At 39.7% G+C, this 19884-nt stretch overlaps 2 protein-coding genes across 2 annotated transcripts; both read left to right on the top strand.

Moving 5' to 3' along the window:
• The first annotated feature begins 1412 nt into the window (after window positions 1–1412).
• TTR (transthyretin) lies at window positions 1413–8736 on the top strand. The gene is made up of 4 exons (XM_056854433.1): window positions 1413–1544; window positions 2723–2862; window positions 5529–5664; window positions 8519–8736. Exons 1-4 carry the CDS (start codon window positions 1476–1478, stop codon window positions 8624–8626), a joined length of 453 nt encoding a protein of 150 aa, XP_056710411.1. The 5' UTR covers window positions 1413–1475; the 3' UTR covers window positions 8627–8736.
• A 546-nt stretch (window positions 8737–9282) lies between these two features.
• LOC130482110 (cation channel sperm-associated auxiliary subunit delta-like) lies at window positions 9283–11664 on the top strand. Its single transcript, XM_056854925.1, has one exon. It carries the CDS (start codon window positions 9283–9285, stop codon window positions 11662–11664), a length of 2382 nt encoding a protein of 793 aa, XP_056710903.1.
• The last annotated feature ends 8220 nt before the right edge of the window (window positions 11665–19884 follow it).

The following is a 19884-nucleotide window of genomic DNA, read 5'->3' as shown; positions in this document are numbered from 1 at the left end:
ATGTTATATTGTTTCCACTTTCTCTGTTTTGCATGGGCATAATCGTTGATGAAAGGGAGTACTGAGATACCAGCCTTCCAGGAGAGCTGAAGGTAAGACATTGAAATGCGCAAGAGTAAAGGCCCTTCGATATTTGGATACTTCCAGGAATCCAAGGTAGTCTGCAGGGTGGAAAGGTTTGATGTATTGCAAGATGGGTGAATATTTATGAATTTGATCCCTATCTGATTGAAGGGCATGGTCCAAGAGTCTCTGGCTTTTTGGTATCCCATGGGCAATATGGCATGAGGCCATGTTTCTGGAGCATCTTCTCTATTGCACTTTGCCAGATTAACCAATGTCACTATTGTACTGATGTATTCCCACGCACTACACTTCCAACTATCACACTGTCAGGGAAGGCTTTTCAGAAATAGAAGCAGCACAGTCATTGCCCTATTGACCATTAGACTGTGTGTTTACTTCCTTATCTACCCTGCTGGTCACTTTCTGGGGTTGCTAAGTGCATGCCTGTGCCTAGTCTACAAATGAAATGTTTAATTATTACAACTGCCTAGAAGGAAAATGAAAATGGAAGTGAATTGTGCCTTTGTCTATAAAACAGATGCTTCCCTTATCTGGCTGAGCAGTACAATCCCTGAGCAGTACATCCCTATTGGGTAGCAAACAAAAATTTACAGTAAGAAATGATTCCCACTGAAACCAATGCAAATAGAGTATACAAAAAGCTACACAGGTGCAAAACCAAGAAGAAAACAAAATTATTAAAGAAAAGCGCGTACCGAACTAAGCAAGAATAAATTCTAGGTGCAAACTACTTTGCAGGGGGGGAAATTAACAGGAAGGTACTTAACACCCAGTAAGTATGCTGCCATAAATAGCAATGGGCAAAGCCTGAAGAAAATCATAAAATTTTATAGTTGAAAAGAATGCGAGAATTGTGAATGTACTTCATCACTGCAATACAGCAACAGCTCCCACAGCCACTGTATCAGTTAAAGTCAATTAACCATAGAAGAATATAGGTAAGGTTTAAACAAAACTATAGGTTACCAAAAAAAAAAAAAAAAACCAGCAGGAACCCAGGGTATGCTAGCTGCCAATGCATTATGAGGATTCTATGATAAGTAATACCCAAGCAAACAACTGGTGTCTGGTTTTTTTTCCACACTTGATGTCTTAACAACCTAATCCCAGCAGGCAAGGTTCATGGTTGTGTGGGTTACTGATTCTCTTACTCTCAATGCCTGTGCAGCCTTTCGTTCCACACACAATAATCCCATGGATTTCTGTGAGGGGCCAAGCAATGGAAGAAATGCACAGCTGGACTGCTTACTAAGTAAATAATCAGAATCAGCAGGTTTAGAGTCATATGGGCCCCTGATAAGTAGCCTGTTTTGTAGTAGGATAGAGTATAAAATCTCAGACCCCACCAGCTTCCAGTTGCTTAGAGAGGCTCACTGTCTGCATATACAATGGCCTCTTCCTCTCTGCTTCTCATTTGTTTGGCTGGAGTGGTGTATTTTGCTGGAGCTGCACCACTGGTAAGTACTGCATTGGTTGTTTGGTGACTAATTAAAATTTAAAAGTACAATCTTTTCAACTATGTAACATCAAATCCTTACGGTAGACAGCCTGTATCTTTGATGTCTACATCATTAAGATATTTTAGGCATGTCTTACCCTCATCACTTTGGTATGAAGCTGATTTGGAGACATCATTTGTGAAATTCTATAAATGAAAATACTGATTACTGGTAATTTTAAAAAACTAAGTTTTGTTAGGGATAACGGCAGATGTATGTCATATGTAGTGTGTGCTATCTACTGTGCATTTTTCCCCTTCAATCAGATTATCAATAATTAGGAGACATTTACCCATCAATCTCAAGGCTTTTTATTGTACTATACACAAATAATTTTACCATCAGTGAGATCTCCAAGTTCTCAGATATAGCTATTGTATTTAGGGCGCTGATTTTAAAACAGCTTCAAAGGTGTGTGCATACTGCATACAATAATTAAAAACCTTAAACTGCAACTGCTTTCTCTGTACTTGCTTTCTGAGCAAGTATCTGAATCTCGAGAACATGAATGCAGTATCTGTGGTAAATGAACCATTAGCACCGTGTCTTGTAATTCCATAAAGTGGGAATACATTTTACTTCTACTACAAAGAGTGATGAACTCTGATTCTCTGCAATTTCAGTGCCCTGACAAAAGACTAGAAATATTCCTATCACAATACTAAAAACACTTATGATGCATATTAATTAGTAGTGCAAACCTCATCAAAACAGTTGGAAGCCTTCAATTCAGTGCAGAGTGGATCAAGAAGCTGGCATTTCCCTTCAGCTCAACTGATGAGTCAACAAAAATATATTTGTTAAAAGCAACACCTCATTTTGTTTGCTTTTAAATACCTTAAATATGTTGCTCCTTAGAATTACATATAATATCACATGGAGCTGCCTAATACTGAGCCACAGCCCCTGCTCTTGTTGTCTATACAACAACATAAATGTAAGAACCTCTTAAGGTTTTTCAAGTTCAGAAAAGGCAGCTGAATGATTTATAATAAGCTCTTCTGCGTTCACAAAAACCAGCTCTGGAACACAGATTGATAAGGGGCTTTTTTTGTTGCTGTTGTTGTTATCAAGGTTTCTATATACTGCAAATTGTACTATGCCAATAAAGATATTTGAAATTTGATTTTATCAAGGTTTCCCATGGCTCCATCGACTCTAAGTGCCCTCTTATGGTGAAAGTCCTGGATGCAGTTAGAGGAAGCCCAGCCACCAGCATAGCAGTAAGAGTGTTCAAGAAAGCAGAAGATGGCAGCTGGAGAGAGTTTGCTAATGGGTAAGTTGTACCCATCGTATTCCCTATTACTATGTATGGATGTGAAAGCTGGACAGTGAAGAAAGCTGATAGGAAGAAAATAGATTACTTTGAAATGTGGTGTTGGAGGAGAGTGTTACGGATTCCGTGGACCGCCAAAAAAACAAATCAGTGGGTTATAGATCAAATCAAGCCTGAACTGACCCTAGAAGCTAAAATGACTAAACTGAGGCTATCGTATTTTGGTCATGTCATGAGACGACAAGAGTCACTGGAAAAGACAGTCATGCTAGGAAAAGTTGAGGGCAGCAGGAAAAGAGGAAGGCCCAACAAGAGATGGATTGACTCAATAAAGGAAGCCACAGCCTTCAATTTGCAAGATCTGAGCAAGGCTGTCAAAGATAGGACATTTTGGAGAACTTTCATTCATCGTGTCGCCATGAGTCGGAAGCGACTTGACGGCACTTAACAAACACACACAAGTTGTACTGCATACAAAAGAAGTTCAAGAAGAAAGGCAGTATAGCTTAGGCCTGGCTCCAAATTTGTATAAATCTACAGTACTAACGCACAATTCTTAAACCTCCATTTCCAAGTTTCACATTTATCTTTATAGGCTTGTACAGGTTATCAGTGTTTTTCTGAATGGATGGAAACAATGAGTTAGATCCTGAGTAAAGCTTCCAGGCTCAGAAAGCATGACTTTCTCCCTTCCCTCCACTGCAGCCCAAAATGCATCTCTGAAATGCTGTTCTTCAGGGACCAGGGACCTCCAGAAGCAGCATGACTGGGTAGTTGAAGGACTAGTGGGAGGGAGATTGACAAAAATGGTCCCTGCTTGTACACATGGATCTTTTTATGGGACCCAAACCATTTTCTCCCTTTAGTATTATTAGGGCACTATCAAATCCAGCAACAAGAGATATGTGTGTGCTAGAGTGTGCACATATCCTTATCTACCAGAAAAGTACTGCTATGTGCCCTACCACAGATGGTCATTTCAGCAACAGGATTAGAAAGCAAGGACCCCTTTGGAAACCTCTTCATTCATAAGGACTCTCTCTCTCTCTGCATTCATAAATATTTTTTCCGATTCATGACCCTGGTAGTCGTTGGAGGTCTCCCATCCAAATACCAGCCAGGGTTAGGGCTCAGTGTGTGTGACTGACCCAAGGTCACCCAGAAAGCTTCCATGGCATGAGTGTGGATTTGAACCTGGGTTTCCCAGGCCCTAGTGCAACACCTTAACCACTACATCACACTGGCTCTCTTCATAAGGACTAGATAAATTTAAAAAAAAAAACAGAATGAGGATTCTCAGCATTTCTGAATTTCTCTTGGCAGCTACATACAGCCTGCAAATTGCCACCACCCACTTCAAGATACATCAGGCAATAGTGGACAGACAGATAATTTGGTATTAAAGTTTTCCATAGCTACAGCTACTGGCATGAGAGGTTTTCTAAAAAAAGCTTTATAGCATTAATCTGAAATTGTATGCGAGACTGTGACAAGATTGATCTTTACAATGTAATCCATAAATAAGATGTAAACAGGCGATAAGCAGGCTCAGTCAAACATTTTTGGACAAAAAGGAAAAAGGCCCAGTTCCTGTTTAGATACATCATCAATACTAAGGATAACACTGCACGTATTTCATATTCAAAAGCTGCCCATCATTTCTCTCATCATATACTTGTCAGCTAATCAAACAAAACTCAGCTTTCCTTTGGAACTCCTACAATTGACCAAACATTAATTTGAAAATGAAACATAGAACTGCTTAACCCTGAAATATTTTAACAAACATTTAAATGTGCCATACACAACATATTTCTACAAGTAAACATGAAAAGACTTCCATTAAAAGGGTGAAAGCTGAAATTCAATAAATGCACTGTACAAATTACTAACCTTCAATTAGAGACCTTCAAACTTCATTGATAACTATAAGGAAAACCATGTACTGCTGAGCTATACATTTTTGGCTGTCTGTTTTCCGAACAGGTTCTTTTTGTAACTTACACAAGCCAACGATTGTCACATTTCCTTCAACAGAACAATGACCCAATCTTACATAGCCTACACAATATAGAATAAGCACAGTATTGGCTAGACTTGGGTGTTAAAAATCCAATGCTGATGCATTGCTGTACTTAAGTCCAATAACAGCTGCTAAAACCAAGTTATTCTTTGCATGCCATGTTACTGGCAACTCAAATAGACCTATAGAAGCAGGCTTCCTGAGCATAAGAAAGCAAGTAGAACAAAGTTCTTTAAACAAAATTTGCATTACAGCCTACACCATCAATTATTGTATGGAACAGAGTTTTTCTGTGACCATGTCCAGCATTTCTCTATCCTACATAATATGTAGGAAGGCAACTACTACATCTGAAAACGAGGATCCATATCCCAAATCTTGTGCCCTGTAGGAATTACAATGTGCATAACAAATTAGTTTCATATGGATTGCTTTGTCTCTTTATTTGGACAGAGCAAACTGTACTACATAAAGAGATATTGCAAGAAATGTGTGTGTGTGTACATCTACAAAGTAGGGAAACTCTGGAACTCGTACATGGGTCAAAAGCTTCTGCGTGTATGAAATTGTTGTAATGGGACTAACCAATATGCTGTTTGTGTTCAGATACCATTCTTACTATTTTTATATTGTTGTATTTTAGAAAAACCAATGAATTTGGGGAAATTCATGAGCTTACAACAGATGAACAATTTGTAGAAGGTTTGTACAAGGTGCAGTTTGATACAAGCTCTTACTGGAAGGCACTTGGAATTTCTCCATTCCATGAATTTGCTGATGTGAGTATTTGGAGGGATGGGTCACAAAGATTAAAGAGATGCTTTTTATGCTTTAATGGTTCGTTTCCAGGATGTCAAATATAATCATGGAGCAGTTTGGTCCAGTAATTAATGCTGTAAATTGAGCATACAGATGAATCCAGCATGTGGGGATTTCAGGGATTTGCTACATTTTCAAAAGAATGTATCTTCACGCAGATCTATTCTTAACCACAGTTCACATGGTTTAGATCAATGAATTATTGCATTTGTATATCCAGCCTGCTATGCTACAATTCCTATCAACACTATATTCAGCAAAAGAAAAAGTGGACACGAATTTTAAAGCTGAGAGAAGTGTGTTACACTGAACAAAGAAACAAACAAAACAATACAAACATTCCCCAGACTTTTCCATCTACACAAACCCAAGCAAAGGGCAGGGTCTAGTGCAAAAGAAGGCAACTTTCAGCACATGGAGCAGCAATGGCATATTGGACCATTTTGCTTGGCACCCAAGGCCAGTTCTCTGCCTGTCATTGCCTCCCAGACCTGCGTAGCTACCACACAGGTCCAAGGCAGATCACAGCACTGCTGGGCCTTGGCTTGCTCCAAGCATTTCTAACCCACTACAACCCTTGTCTCCCCTCTCCCCATTTTGTCTTCTGGAACACCAACATCTTCACAGGGGGTCACTGCACTTTTCTCAAGACTTGGGCTAATAAGGTTGCCTGTCCCTGTTCATGAGGCTGGAATATTTGGAGAAAATAGGCTAATGACCATAGGAAGTAGATTTTGCTAAAAGAAAAGTTATTCTATTTCCCATATTATGGGTTGGATCCAGGCTAAATTTTTCATCACCAAAACAGAAATTTTCCTGCCTCCCTCCTCCTGCCGCAGCCCACAGATCTCCACAAAATGTTTCTCCTGCAGGACACGGGCTCTGAGGAAGACATGTGCAGGGTCTACAGTGGGAAAGGGCAATCAGTACAAATTGCTGGTTTTGACTAGATTCAACCCAATGCAAAAATATTGGGAAAGCCCACATAGATGGGTTGGATCCAGCAGAAAATCCCTGCAAACATGTGCCCAATTATTTTCACTGACTTATGCCTCATGCTGTTCCTGAGGGCCCTGTCTCAAAGGAGCATAATTTAAATGGCATTTTGTGCTGAAGGAGGAAGAGAAGGAGGAAGCAAGGAAGTCATGCTGTGCTAATGAAAATCCCTTCTATCAGTGGAGATTTTTCACTGGATATAACCGATTGTCTGCCTAATGAGAACCCCACTACACAATTCTGATGAAGCAGACTCTAGTCCTCAGACATTTATGCTAGAATAAAAGCTTGTTAGTCATTAAGGTATACCTAGAGGCTTGTTTAGTGTTATGATTCCCCACTTCCTTTTTCATTTAACCAATCTGTTCCTTTTTCTTCTTTATTTATAACTCTGTCTGTCCCTCCAGACGTTAAAATGTGTACAGATTTATTCTGACCCAGCCTAGGAAGCTGAGGAACTGAAAAACCCTTTGGTGGTGGTATATGTCCGAAGATGGCACACAAGAGGCTGACATGAATTCACAACACAAAAACTTTTATTTCATTCTTACAGGGAAATGGTCCAATCAGACTGTCAGGGAGGATTCAGTTTTAAACTTGGCAGGTGAAAAAGCAACAGGAATGAGGAAAACGTCTTATAATACAATAGATAGTTTGTCACAAAAATGTAGCTATTTTGTTCTACTGGCTGCTGTTTGATCTACCGACTGCTGTTGGGAGAGATCACTTGGCGGTCACTCCTTAGTTAAACAGATATAAGCTAATTTGGCACGAAACTTCTAAAGTCTGTGGAGACAGGAACATACACACAGGTGCCAATTTTCCTTCTTTAACACTTGATAGGTATCACACACACACCCCTTCCCTGGGAGCTATCTCCCTCAGGGAAGGACTACCGGTTTGAGTTCCCTTTTTCAGGATCCCACACTCATCCCCTTCTCCACTCTCCTCACCTTCCTTCCTAATTGCCACTGTCAACTGCCGCTCTCCCAGGTCAACAGTACAATCCTTTTTGAACCCCCTATCAATCAGGGTTCTCAGACCAGTATAAGACATCTGCAGTATAAGATGGACTGCATAAGTCCATCACATTTACTTTTACCACAACCGTGTAATATTGCTACTTGTCTGAAACATTCATTTCTTTGATAGTGAAGCGAACCCTGGTGTGGTCTAATACTACTCTGTCATACATAGCTTTAGAATTTTTACAAAGCTGCTGTAAGCTTCTGGCAAACTTCAAGACGTTCTCCAGTCTTTTTGTGCACTGATCAAGAAGCTTGTTCTGAACAGTTTGAAAATAAGGCTCATCTCTAACTGATTGACATCAGCAACAGCTACACAGGACAATTCTACAAAACGAGCTCTGGCACAGAAGTGGCAAAAAAGCCTTTTCTTTTAAATTAAGTAGGCCTAAAATCACTCTAAGCTCGGTGTTAAATAAGGCGGTGCACCAACTTGGCCATGTTTCTGTCTTCCAGTATTTTTATTAGATTTATATTAGCTGGTTTTATACAGTTATGCCCATCCACCATTTATTTCACAGATGAGTCTGATGGGCACACCAAGTTCCTCACTCCCTAGACTGTTTCTGTTCATTTTAACAGAGAAAGTCAATGCATGTATAATCCTGTGTAAACTGTAGAAAGCTACTAAAATGAATGGGAAGTATGTCCATGATAGACTTCTATGTGTACATCAAAAAGGTTTATAGTTTAAAGCAACTGATTTTGAGTAGTCAGAGCAAAAAAAAAAAAGCAAAAAAAAACCTCTTCAGCACTGTACTTCAAACATACATGTTTTTTTTTTCTTTTGTAGGTGGTTTTTATTGCTAATGATTCTGGTCACCGACATTACACTATTGCTGCTCTTCTCAGTCCCTTTTCCTATTCAACCACAGCTGTTGTCAGTGATCCAAAGGAATGAGACCCCAAAGTATTCTTACAAAGTTTCTCTATTGTTCTTTATTTGTAGGATTATTTTAAAAGGATACCGTTAACTTGTATAATCAATGTCTTGTTTACTACAGTAGCATCTCTCTGCCATCTTGGTTAAAACGTTTTTGAAATGTATCAATAAATATTACTTCTCTAAGCTGTTTCAAAGAGCGTCTGCGCACACGAGTGATATTCAACGTCAAGCAATTAACACAGCGAATGTTTACCAGTTCTGAAATTACCATTTACATTTGTAGATCTTCTCCCATCACATGTTGCCAGCAGCTACATGTACATATGACCCACCCCCCCCACACGCATATATCCAGGGGTGGATATATGATACTCTAGCTGTCCCCAGAACAATCAAGCCCCTGGTCATTTGCCCCCAGTCTCTTTCTTGTCAGCCATGCTAGTCTGCGGCAAATCCTAGGTCAGTAGGAAACACATGCACAGTAAACGGCCCTCACAGAGACAGCTAGAGTATCATATATCCGCCCCTTTCACACTCTTCCCCCATCTTGCTATAACGCGGCCAACTGCCTCGGAATCTGCTGCCAGAGCAACCGTTGAGAGGAGAATTTTGAGAGATGCCACAGCTTCAAGTACTTTAACCCATCTCCTTATTATTACTTGCCAAAGGGAATGATTCAGACCACAACCCTGTGGAAGTCTGGCACCTGCCTGTCCCTGTCAGTGAGGCTCTTGCTGTGTTTGGCTCAGGTGAATAATGGTTCATGGCCATGCAGCCGTGAGCGACTGGTATTTTCAAGCCAAAGCTTCCATTCGGGGATAGCAGCAGAAGGAACGCAGCTCCTTTACAGGGGTACTGACCCTGTCATGCTACAACACCCATGTGGAAATAATTTTGCTGGTGGCGTTTCGCCAGCCATTTACCTCGGGGAAAAGGTTTTTCTCAGTTTTGATGGATTTGAGAGCAGCCTTCTGCCCTTGACCATTCCAGCGACTCTAGCTACAGCACCTGCCACGGTCAGTACTGCAGTGTTTGTGCAGGAAAATAAGGTTGTATTGGCAATAAACGGAAAAGTCTTCATTTATTTTTATGAGCCATTTCACTCATGGAGACAATCGGAAGGAATCAGTAGTCCAGTTACGGAGGTCACAAACACGATATGCTGCTACTCTGAAAAAGATCCTAAATGCGATGACATCAGTAGTTTTGTTTTGGCATATGATACAGGCGATTTGATCCCTAACAGCCATATTTTCTACTCACAAGATGGAGGCTACAAATTTCAGACTTTACCCACGAGCCCATTCCTGGAAGGAACGCTGGTTAGTGTCTACAATTTCATTTCCTTATCACGACTTGGAATACTTGTCAGTAAGACTGAAGCTAACATGACAACTGCTCATTTCATATACAATCTCAATTATAATATATACAGTCACCAAGGAACACCCTTTGACACAAATGAGAATGGAGAACATATAATTACAGTTCCCCCTGGTCTGAGAGGATTTATCATTCTTTGGAGCAAGGATATCTTTTTATTGTCCTCCAACAATGGACTGACGACAGAAAACATTACCATTTTCACTACAGATGGCTATGCAAACATATCACTACCTTTGTATGACCAAGGTGTTTGTAATGTGGCTGCTACCAGCAGTGAGATTGCAGCCCTCACCAAGAATAAGAAGCTTTTCTACGGAAGCCTGGATATAGTCTTTTCAAAAATGGTGCTCATTGGTGACAGAAACAGTAGTAAGATTTCCACACATTGTGAGGTGTTGATGTTTGATAAAACTGGAATGCTTACCATCTTAAACCCTGTCCCCAGCAATGCATCTAGATTTTACAATTTTCACAAATGCATCATCAACTTGCAGAACAGACTCATGGATGTGCACCCACACCTGCCACCCTGTCCTGTAGAGATTTTAAGTGGTGATTTCCATAATAAGATGTACTATATAGACATGAAACAGCAGCTTCATTTTAATGTCAGTTTTGTGCCCAAGCCAGGCACTGGGGCTTTTCCATATGTGACTGTAAGCAATCCTCATGCATTGGGATTTAGGGCACGGGTTACACCGGATGGCTTTACCTATGACGGGAACATTAAATTTAACTTACAGATTATATTGCTACAACAACATAATTCAGGCATGGCGAAGACTGAGTTTCATGATCAAGTCACCACAGCTGGAATGTCTACCCTCACTGTGGATATCTATAACAAGGGCATATTTTGCATTGACATGCATCCATTGACAGCCCTTATTGCAATGGACTGTCCACCTACTAAACATATAAGACCTTTTAAAAACGTAACAGTGTGCAACAAAGGACTCTTTAATCAAACAAACCTGCAGAATAGTTTCAGTTACATAATTAAGCAAGATGCATATGATCCAAGATTCCTTGGGAGACAACATCTAGATCAGGAGGACCTTAATGTTACTTATTCTTATGAACTTCTTGGATGTCCAATCCTCTTGTATTATGACAGCCCATGGCTTCCAACTCTTGAACTATGGGAAAATGATAAATTTGTGGAATATGTTTCTGCAGACTTTGTATTGTTTGAAACAAATGGAATGCATAATTATGATTATCTCCTGACTGCATCAGAAGCTAAATGTATCTCACAGCCCCAAAACTGGAGCACTATGTTTCAATGGCAGCTTCATCCAAACCCACATACTGCATGGTCCAGAACAAATTATGAGAGCTGCAAGGTGCCCAATCAAGTGCGACCATTAGACTCACCATCTATTAAGTATCAAATTCTAAACCTCAATGAAGATAATAGGGTAGTATTTTCACAGTACAATGGCATATATATCTTCAAAGTTATTGTTGTAGATACAATATATAGCTACTGTGAACTATCAACTCTTCTCAGCGTCTATGTGCATGGTGCCTTCCCAAAATCTCAGATAAATGTTGCAGGTATGCTGATTGGTGTTTTGATTCTCATATTAGGTTCAATTTTGATGGGATATTACTTTCCTAAATTACTACATTTGGATGAAAATGGAAAAATTAAATCCCTTTAGAGATAATATTTGAGACTGGGAATACCATGTTCAATGAAACTGAGCACCGAAGGGGCGGGGGAAATCTATTAGGAATTAATCTTCAGGGCTAGTGTTGTTTTTAAACAAATGCGAAATATTAGACACAAGATGCCAAAAAGAACTGTCTTGACATTTTTTCCCCTCTGCCTTTAATTATTACTTATTTTATAAAATCTTTGGTATATATTTTACCATAATGGTTTTGTCTCTTCCTTTCAATTTCATTTTGGAACTATACTAGTAGACCAAAAGTTCTACTTTATTATTTGTCATAAGATTTTATTCAAGACATTGTTACCTAAAACTAAAAATATTACTGTTGTTCTGAAATCTCATATTCTGAGAAACTCATGAGAATTACAACTAAATTTTCAACTGACATGACTCTCTAGAAATAAAATTCTGAAACTCTAGAAATAAAATTCCTTCCTATTTCCAAGACTAGATTAATTGTTGAATTAAATATATTTTTTTTAAAAATGCAGACATATCTCTATATTTGATCCTAAGCTTTCAGCTAATCACAGTTCCAAATCTTATTTTCCAGATATATAAAATGTCTCAAAGGCACAGTGAGCATGGGATACTTCCTAGTTTAAGTAAATGCTGTGGGATACCTCTATACATTTTTCCATTTTGTTGTTCAATAGTAAAAAAATAAAAGAACATATGATCTCTTCCTATTACGTTCTCATATGAAAACCTACAAGATCAGGCACATGGAATGTTGAATGTCATGTGCTGGATTAGCACAACTGAAGCTATCACTGCCATTTGAATAGCCCAGGAGACATGTCACAAGAGCAAACAGGTGCCCAATTTCTTTTATGGCAAGAAAACTTCCAGGAAAATGGGACGGAGCACTAAAGCGAGCCCACTTGCTTTTCTTAGGCTTGTCTACACCACGTTAGCTAAAGTAACATGGCAGGATTAGACAAGTTAACTACAGCCATTGTTTTTATCTAATAGTTGGGGAAAGATTACATTAAAGCAAAATTGTAAGCATGTGATTGCAACAGATTGAAGAAAACTACCATTTCGTGACGGTGTTGTGTGTTGTGTATGTTTGAAGGTGTTGTGCCTTCAGTTTAAAGATGTGTGGACCTCTTCAGCTTCTGTAGTTGGGGAATGACTAAAGGGCAGAGTTCAGGGTTGCATTGGCTGTGTTCTAAGCTCGATGAACATGTTGATCCAGTGTGCAGCAGTGGTAAAAAGGCAAACTGGATGCTAGGAATTATTAGGAAAGAGATTCAACGAAAACAGACAATATTGTAATGACCTTGTATAGAGTTATAATGCAGCTCCATTTGGAGTACAATGCAGTTCTGATCACTGTATGTCAAAAAGGATATTACAAACCTGGGAAAAGTACAAAAGAGGACAACCAAGACGATTAGGAGGTTGGAGTACTTTTCTCATGAGGAAAGGCTGGAGAGTCCTAGAAAAGAGACAGCTAAGGGGAGATATGATACAGGTCCATAAAATCATGCATAAGGTGGAGAAAGTGGATATATGGAGCTTTTTCTCCCTCTCCCATAATATTAGATCACAGGGGCACCCAGTGAAGTTCTTAGGAAATAGGTTCAGGACAGACAAAAGGAAATACTTCTTTACTCAACCATGATCAAACTGTGAAATTCACTGCCAGTGTAAGTAGTGATAGACATTAGCATAGATGGCTTTAAAGGGGGTTAGACAAATTCATGGGCAACAGATCCATCAAGTGGCTACTAGCCATGGTGACTAAAAGGAACCTCCACATTCAGAGGCAGTAAACCTTTGATACCAGTGCCAGGAGGCAATTAAGGTAAGGGTCTCAGCCTCTATGTCCTGTAGTTGGCTCTCCAGAGGAACTGGTTGGCCACTGTGTGAAAGAAAAAAGAGAGGAATAAAACCCAACCTGAAAACAGAAGCTGGGTACCCAAGGTTGGGTAGAAAGAAAATATATATGCATGTATATAAATACTGAAAATATAATTTATTAGAAGCGCTATGTAAAGGTTAAAAATATTTAAAAATATTAAAATAGCACAATGGCATTTCCTAGGGTTGATAACTGTAACCACATACCAAACACGTTTCGGCCTATTGGGCCTTCATAAGTGGTTAATTAAAACACATGTTAAGCCTGCACACATTTACAGAAATAAATAAATAGATTTACAAACAGTTCAAACCCAACCAGGCATGTGTATAGGTTGTAAAATCTATTACCAATTACTCAAATATCTGGTCAGATTGGTTCTAGTTGTAATACTAATTTGTATATGTCTCTCATTTACTATGTGTGCAGGTATTGTTGTGCCTGAGTAATCATACCTGCATCACATTCAGATATACACACAAGCTACACGTATAAACTGCTTACAAGCAAAACCACAGAAGCTGCTTCCAAGTGGCCCCCCTTTCCTTTCTCTTGCATACACTTCAAGTCAGCACCAAGCACACACGCACACACATTCCAATGTCTGATCAGGAATGCTCCGGCGTTTCCCCCCTCCCCTTCAGTAACTTTTGCTTTGCTCTGCAAAAGGTGTGAGCTTTCTCAAGGAAACAGGCTCCATTCATTAATGTAGAAGAAACTAATGACTTTGCATTGACAAGCTAACATCAGATGTTAAGAAAATATATCATTGTTGTATTGGAATGTCAAACGTCTATAAAACCTCTTGCATTTGCCCTGCCTCAAGGTGATAGGATCACAGAGCTTTTTGTCTGGATCCTGACTCACCCAGTTATGACTTCTTGGCCAATAAAGCAAGCTGTAATCAACCAAACTCCTTGCCCTCATTGCTCTCATTAGACTCTACGAGAATGGGGGGAGCACATCGGTATCAACCTAGTAGAGCCATAGAGTCCAATTGCCAAAGCAGCCATTTCCTCTAGGTGAACTGACCTCTATCAGCTACAGATCAGTTGTAATAGCAAGAGATCTCCAGCTAGTACCTGGAGGTTGGCAACCTACAAATAAAGCCCACTCTCTCCTCATTTTTATTTAGAGACACAAATCAGGTCTACCACTAGGGTTGCCAGGTCCCTCTTCACCACTGGCAGAAGGTTTTTGGGAAGGAGCCTGAGGAGGGCAAGGTTTGGGGAGGGGAGGGACTTCAATGCCATAAAGTCCAATTCCCAGAGCAACCATTTCCCCCAGGTGACCTGATCTCTATTGGCTGGTGATCACCTGTAATAGCAGGAGATCTCCAGCTAGTACCTGGAGGTTGGCAACCCTATCTAAAGGTAAAGGTACCTTTAGATAGGGTTGCCAATCCTATCTACCACTCAGATAATCCAACAATTGGGCCTAGATCATCCAACCTCCCCTCTGCCCCTTCTTTCTTAATTCAGTCTTTCCACCTAAATAATCCTCTGCCTCTTCTGTATGACCAGATCTGGACATTCTATTTGTTACCCAAATCAGTCCCTGAGCCCAGACTATCACAGTAAGGACACACATGTACAGGCTAAGCAAAAAGGAATTGGCCCACCAAGGAATATTTTATCCTATGTTTTACACAGCTGCCAGTTTAGCACAATAAATCTCTCACAGAGGGAAAAGATGAGAGAGACAGCGTCTTAATTAAAAAGTTGCCTGTTGACCTAATTATAATATGGGAAAGGCAGTATGAAAGAAGCAGCAAGTATAATAAAAAGCAGTAAAAGCCACTTTGTCACATTATGCCAGTCTATTATTTCTTTGGTCCATATTGTGTTTCTCCAGGAGACAACCTTAAGCCTGGAATAGAGAACAGAGAAGTAAGCCAGCTGCCAGCAAAAGCCAGGGCATCTAGAACTGGGAGGAGGAGAGGGGAGAAAAGTAAACCATACTTTACTTAATCTTGAAGAAGATCCTAGTGCATCCACGCTGATGTGTAAAATGGCTGTATGAGGCCATCTGCAAAGTTTGAGTGGCATGGTAAGCCATTCTTGTGGATCTGAGTTTACCTGGGCTTCAAAAGTGAATCCTAGCCATTGGTCAAACTGGGCACACCACTAGATGTTGTAGCTCTATTGGACAAAGGGTATACATTTGGGTGCCCACTGGAGGATTTATGGCTGTACTCTGATTGGAGCAAGTAAGGACCTGATGTGCTATTGGCTGTAAATAATGCTGTGCAGATATAGAGAAACAGCCCATCACACACACACACAGAAGGGACTGACAGGGGAAACTGGGGGTGGGGGGTACCAGAACTGTCCCATGACAGCATCTTCAGAACTGTGGCCTGCATCCCTGCAATCCTTCCAATATCTCTGCTGCTTCAAAAATCACAACTAGGTTAAGAGAAAAACAAACAATTTAATAGTGGGTAAATGACAATTATATATGAACTTATTTTTAAATACCCAGAAATTATTTTTAGATATCTTTGTTTAGATTTATTGTAATAATTGTGTGTGTGTTAAGTGCCGTCAAGTCGCTTCTGACTCATGGAGACCCTATGAATGAAAGTCCTCCAAAATGTCCTATCTTTGATAGCCTTGCTCAGATCTTGCAAATTGAAGGCTGTGGCTTCCCTTATAGTAATAATTACCATTGGTTCTTGTAGGTTATCCGGGCTGTGTAACCGTGGTCTTGGAATTTTCTTTCCTGACGTTTCGCCAGCAACTGTGGCAGGCATCTTCAGAGTAGTAACACTGAAGGACAGTGTCTCTCAGTGTCAAGGGTGTAGGAAGAGTAATATATAGTCAGAAAGGGGTTGGGTTTGAGCTGAGTATTGTCCTGCAAAAGTATTGTCCTGTAAGTATCAAGATAATGTGCTAATGAGGGTATGGTATGTTAATATGGAACCATTGTATCCTGAAGTGATCTGTTAATGTGTGTAATCCAAAGCTAATCTGTATGGCTATTGTTGAATGTTGTCTTTGTCAGTCTGGAGGTTTTTCAGGGCAGGAAGCCAAGCCTTATCCATTCTTAAACTCTCCTCTTTTCTTTTAAAGTTGTGCTGATGTTTATGAATTTCAATGGCTTCTCTGTGCAATCTGACAAAATAGTTGGTAGAATTGTCCAGTCTTTCAGTGTCTTGGAATAAGACCCTGTGTCCTGTTTGTGTCAGTCCATGTTCAGCCACTGCTGATTTCTCAGGTTGGCCAAGTCTGCAGTATCTTTCATGTTCTTTTATCCTTGTTTGTATGCTGCGTTTTGTGGTCCCGATGTAAACTTCTCCACAGCTGCAAGGTATACGATATACTCCTGCAGAGGTGAGGGGGTCTCTTTTGTCTTTTGCTGATCGTAGCATTTGTTGTATTTTCTTGGTGGGTTTAAACACTGTTTGTAGGTTATGTTTTTTCAAAAGTTTCTCCATCCTATCAGTGACTCCTTTAATAAATGGCAAGAATACCTTTCCTATGGGAGACTGTTTTTCTTGAGTTTTCTGATTTTTGTTTGGTTTAATGGCCCTTCTGATTTCATTCTTGGAGTAGCCGTTTGCTAGCAGTGCGTGATTTAGATGATTAGTTTCTTCCTTGAGAAACTGTGGTTCACAGATCCGTCTTGCACGGTCCATTAATGTTTTGATTATTCCTCTTTTCTGTCGGGGGTGGTGGTTGGAGTTTTTGTGTAAGTAGCGATCTGTGTGAGTTGGTTTCCAGTAGACCTTGTGACCTAACTGAAGGTTTGTTTTACGGATGACAAGGGTATCAAGAAATGGGAGTTTACCCTCAATTTCCTTTTCCATGGTAAACTGAATGTTTGGATGGATATTATTAAGATGGTTTAGAAAGTCCATTAATTTTTCTTCACCATGGCTCCAAATGGTAAATGTATCATCTACGAACCTGAACCAGACTGTAGGTTTGTAAGGTGCTGATTCTAATGCTGTCTTTTCAAAATATTCCATGTAAAAGTTTGCTATTACTGGGCTGAGTGGACTTCCCATAGCTACTCCATCAATCTGTTCATAAAATTCTTGATCCCATAGGAAATAACTTGTTGTCAAACAATGGTGAAATAAGGCTGTTATATCTTCTGGAAAAATCTGGTTAATCAATGAGATTGTGTCTTTTACTGGAACCTTGGTAAAGAGGGATACAACATCAAAACTGATTAATATATCCTTTGGATTGAGTCTTAACGGACTGATTTTGTTGATGAAGTGAGTTGAATCTTTAATGTAAAGATTCAACTCACTTCATCAACAAAATCAGTCCGTTAAGACTCAATCCAAAGGATATATTAATCAGTTTTGATGTTGTATCCCTCTTTACCAAGGTTCCAGTAAAAGACACAATCTCATTGATTAACCAGATTTTTCCAGAAGATATAACAGCCTTATTTCACCATTGTTTGACAACAAGTTATTTCCTATGGGATCAAGAATTTTATGAACAGATTGATGGAGTAGCTATGGGAAGTCCACTCAGCCCAGTAATAGCAAACTTTTACATGGAATATTTTGAAAAGACAGCATTAGAATCAGCACCTTACAAACCTACAGTCTGGTTCAGGTTCGTAGATGATACATTTACCATTTGGAGCCATGGTGAAGAAAAATTAATGGACTTTCTAAACCATCTTAATAATATCCATCCAAACATTCAGTTTACCATGGAAAAGGAAATTGAGGGTAAACTCCCATTTCTTGATACCCTTGTCATCCGTAAAACAAACCTTCAGTTAGGTCACAAGGTCTACCGGAAACCAACTCACACAGATCGCTACTTACACAAAAACTCCAACCACCACCCCCGACAGAAAAGAGGAATAATCAAAACATTAATGGACCGTGCAAGACGGATCTGTGAACTACAGTTTCTCAAGGAAGAAACTAATCATCTAAATCACGCACTGCTAGCAAACGGCTACTCCAAGAATGAAATCAGAAGGGCCATTAAACCAAACAAAAATCAGAAAACTCAAGAAAAACAGTCTCCCATAGGAAAGGTATTCTTGCCATTTATTAAAGGAGTCACTGATAGGATGGAGAAACTTTCGAAAAAACATAACCTACAAACAGTGTTTAAACCCACCAAGAAAATACAACAAATGCTACGATCAGCAAAAGACAAAAGAGACCCCCTCACCTCTGCAGGAGTATATCGTATACCTTGCAGCTGTGGAGAAGTTTACATCGGGACCACAAAACGCAGCATACAAACAAGGATAAAAGAACATGAAAGATACTGCAGACTTGGCCAACCTGAGAAATCAGCAGTGGCTGAACATGGACTGACACAAACAGGACACAGGGTCTTATTCCAAGACACTGAAAGACTGGACAATTCTACCAACTATTTTGTCAGATTGCACAGAGAAGCCATTGAAATTCATAAACATCAGCACAACTTTAAAAGAAAAGAGGAGAGTTTAAGAATGGATAAGGCTTGGCTTCCTGCCCTGAAAAACCTCCAGACTGACAAAGACAACATTCAACAATAGCCATACAGATTAGCTTTGGATTACACACATTAACAGATCACTTCAGGATACAATGGTTCCATATTAACATACCATACCCTCATTAGCACATTATCTTGATACTTACAGGACAATACTTTTGCAGGACAATACTCAGCTCAAACCCAACCCCTTTCTGACTATATATTACTCTTCCTACACCCTTGACACTGAGAGACACTGTCCTTCAGTGTTACTACTCTGAAGATGCCTGCCACAGTTGCTGGCGAAATGTCAGGAAAGAAAATTCCAAGACCACGGTTACACAGCCCGGATAACCTACAAGAACCAATGAACTCTGACCGTGAAAGCCTTCGACAATAATTACCATTGCTTTAATGGTTATTATTTCATCACATTTTTAAATACTAATGTTTTAATATTGTTATTGTTATGCTATACATATATTCATTGTTATGTTTTTAACTTCTATTGTTTTCTTTTAATTAATTGAAGTGTACATATTTTTTAATCACAACTAGGCGTTTAAAGCCTCTCCCTTCCCCACAATAAAAACAAAACAAAACCCAGAATGCTTGAAGGTGGAGGTTGGTAGATATTTCCCTGCTTTTTATCTTTCTAGATAAATCAGAGGTTCCAATTCACATTAGAGACTCCCGAGTATGGTAGTAATGGAGGGGGGGTAGCTGTTCTGGATTACTTGTCACAGAATATAGTGGTATGGGTGTGTGGTCAGGAATGTTGTATTTTTGCTAGAATAATCGAGTCTGCCACAATATACGGAGAGAGATAGCAAAGAAGCCACCTAGAACATCACATGACAGCCCCTTCACAACCCCTCCCCC

The sequence above is a fragment of the Euleptes europaea genome, chromosome 8 (assembly GCF_029931775.1).
Source record: "Euleptes europaea isolate rEulEur1 chromosome 8, rEulEur1.hap1, whole genome shotgun sequence".
Lineage (NCBI taxonomy): Eukaryota > Metazoa > Chordata > Lepidosauria > Squamata > Sphaerodactylidae > Euleptes > Euleptes europaea.
This window is presented reverse-complemented; position numbering and strand designations above follow the sequence as displayed.

What these genes read in the sequence shown, in the direction of transcription:
- LOC130482110 (XM_056854925.1), top strand. Translation starts at nt 9,283, where the DNA reads ATGATTCAGACCACAACCCTGTGGAAGTCTGGCACCTGCCTGTCCCTG.
- TTR (XM_056854433.1), top strand. Translation starts at nt 1,476, where the DNA reads ATGGCCTCTTCCTCTCTGCTTCTCATTTGTTTGGCTGGAGTGGTGTAT. An exon ending in TGGAGAGAGTTTGCTAATGG is followed by an intron (nt 2,863 to 5,528) that starts GTAAGTTGTACC and finishes GTTGTATTTTAG; the next exon opens with AAAAACCAATGAATTTGGGG. An exon ending in CATTCCATGAATTTGCTGAT is followed by an intron (nt 5,665 to 8,518) that starts GTGAGTATTTGG and finishes TTTCTTTTGTAG; the next exon opens with GTGGTTTTTATTGCTAATGA.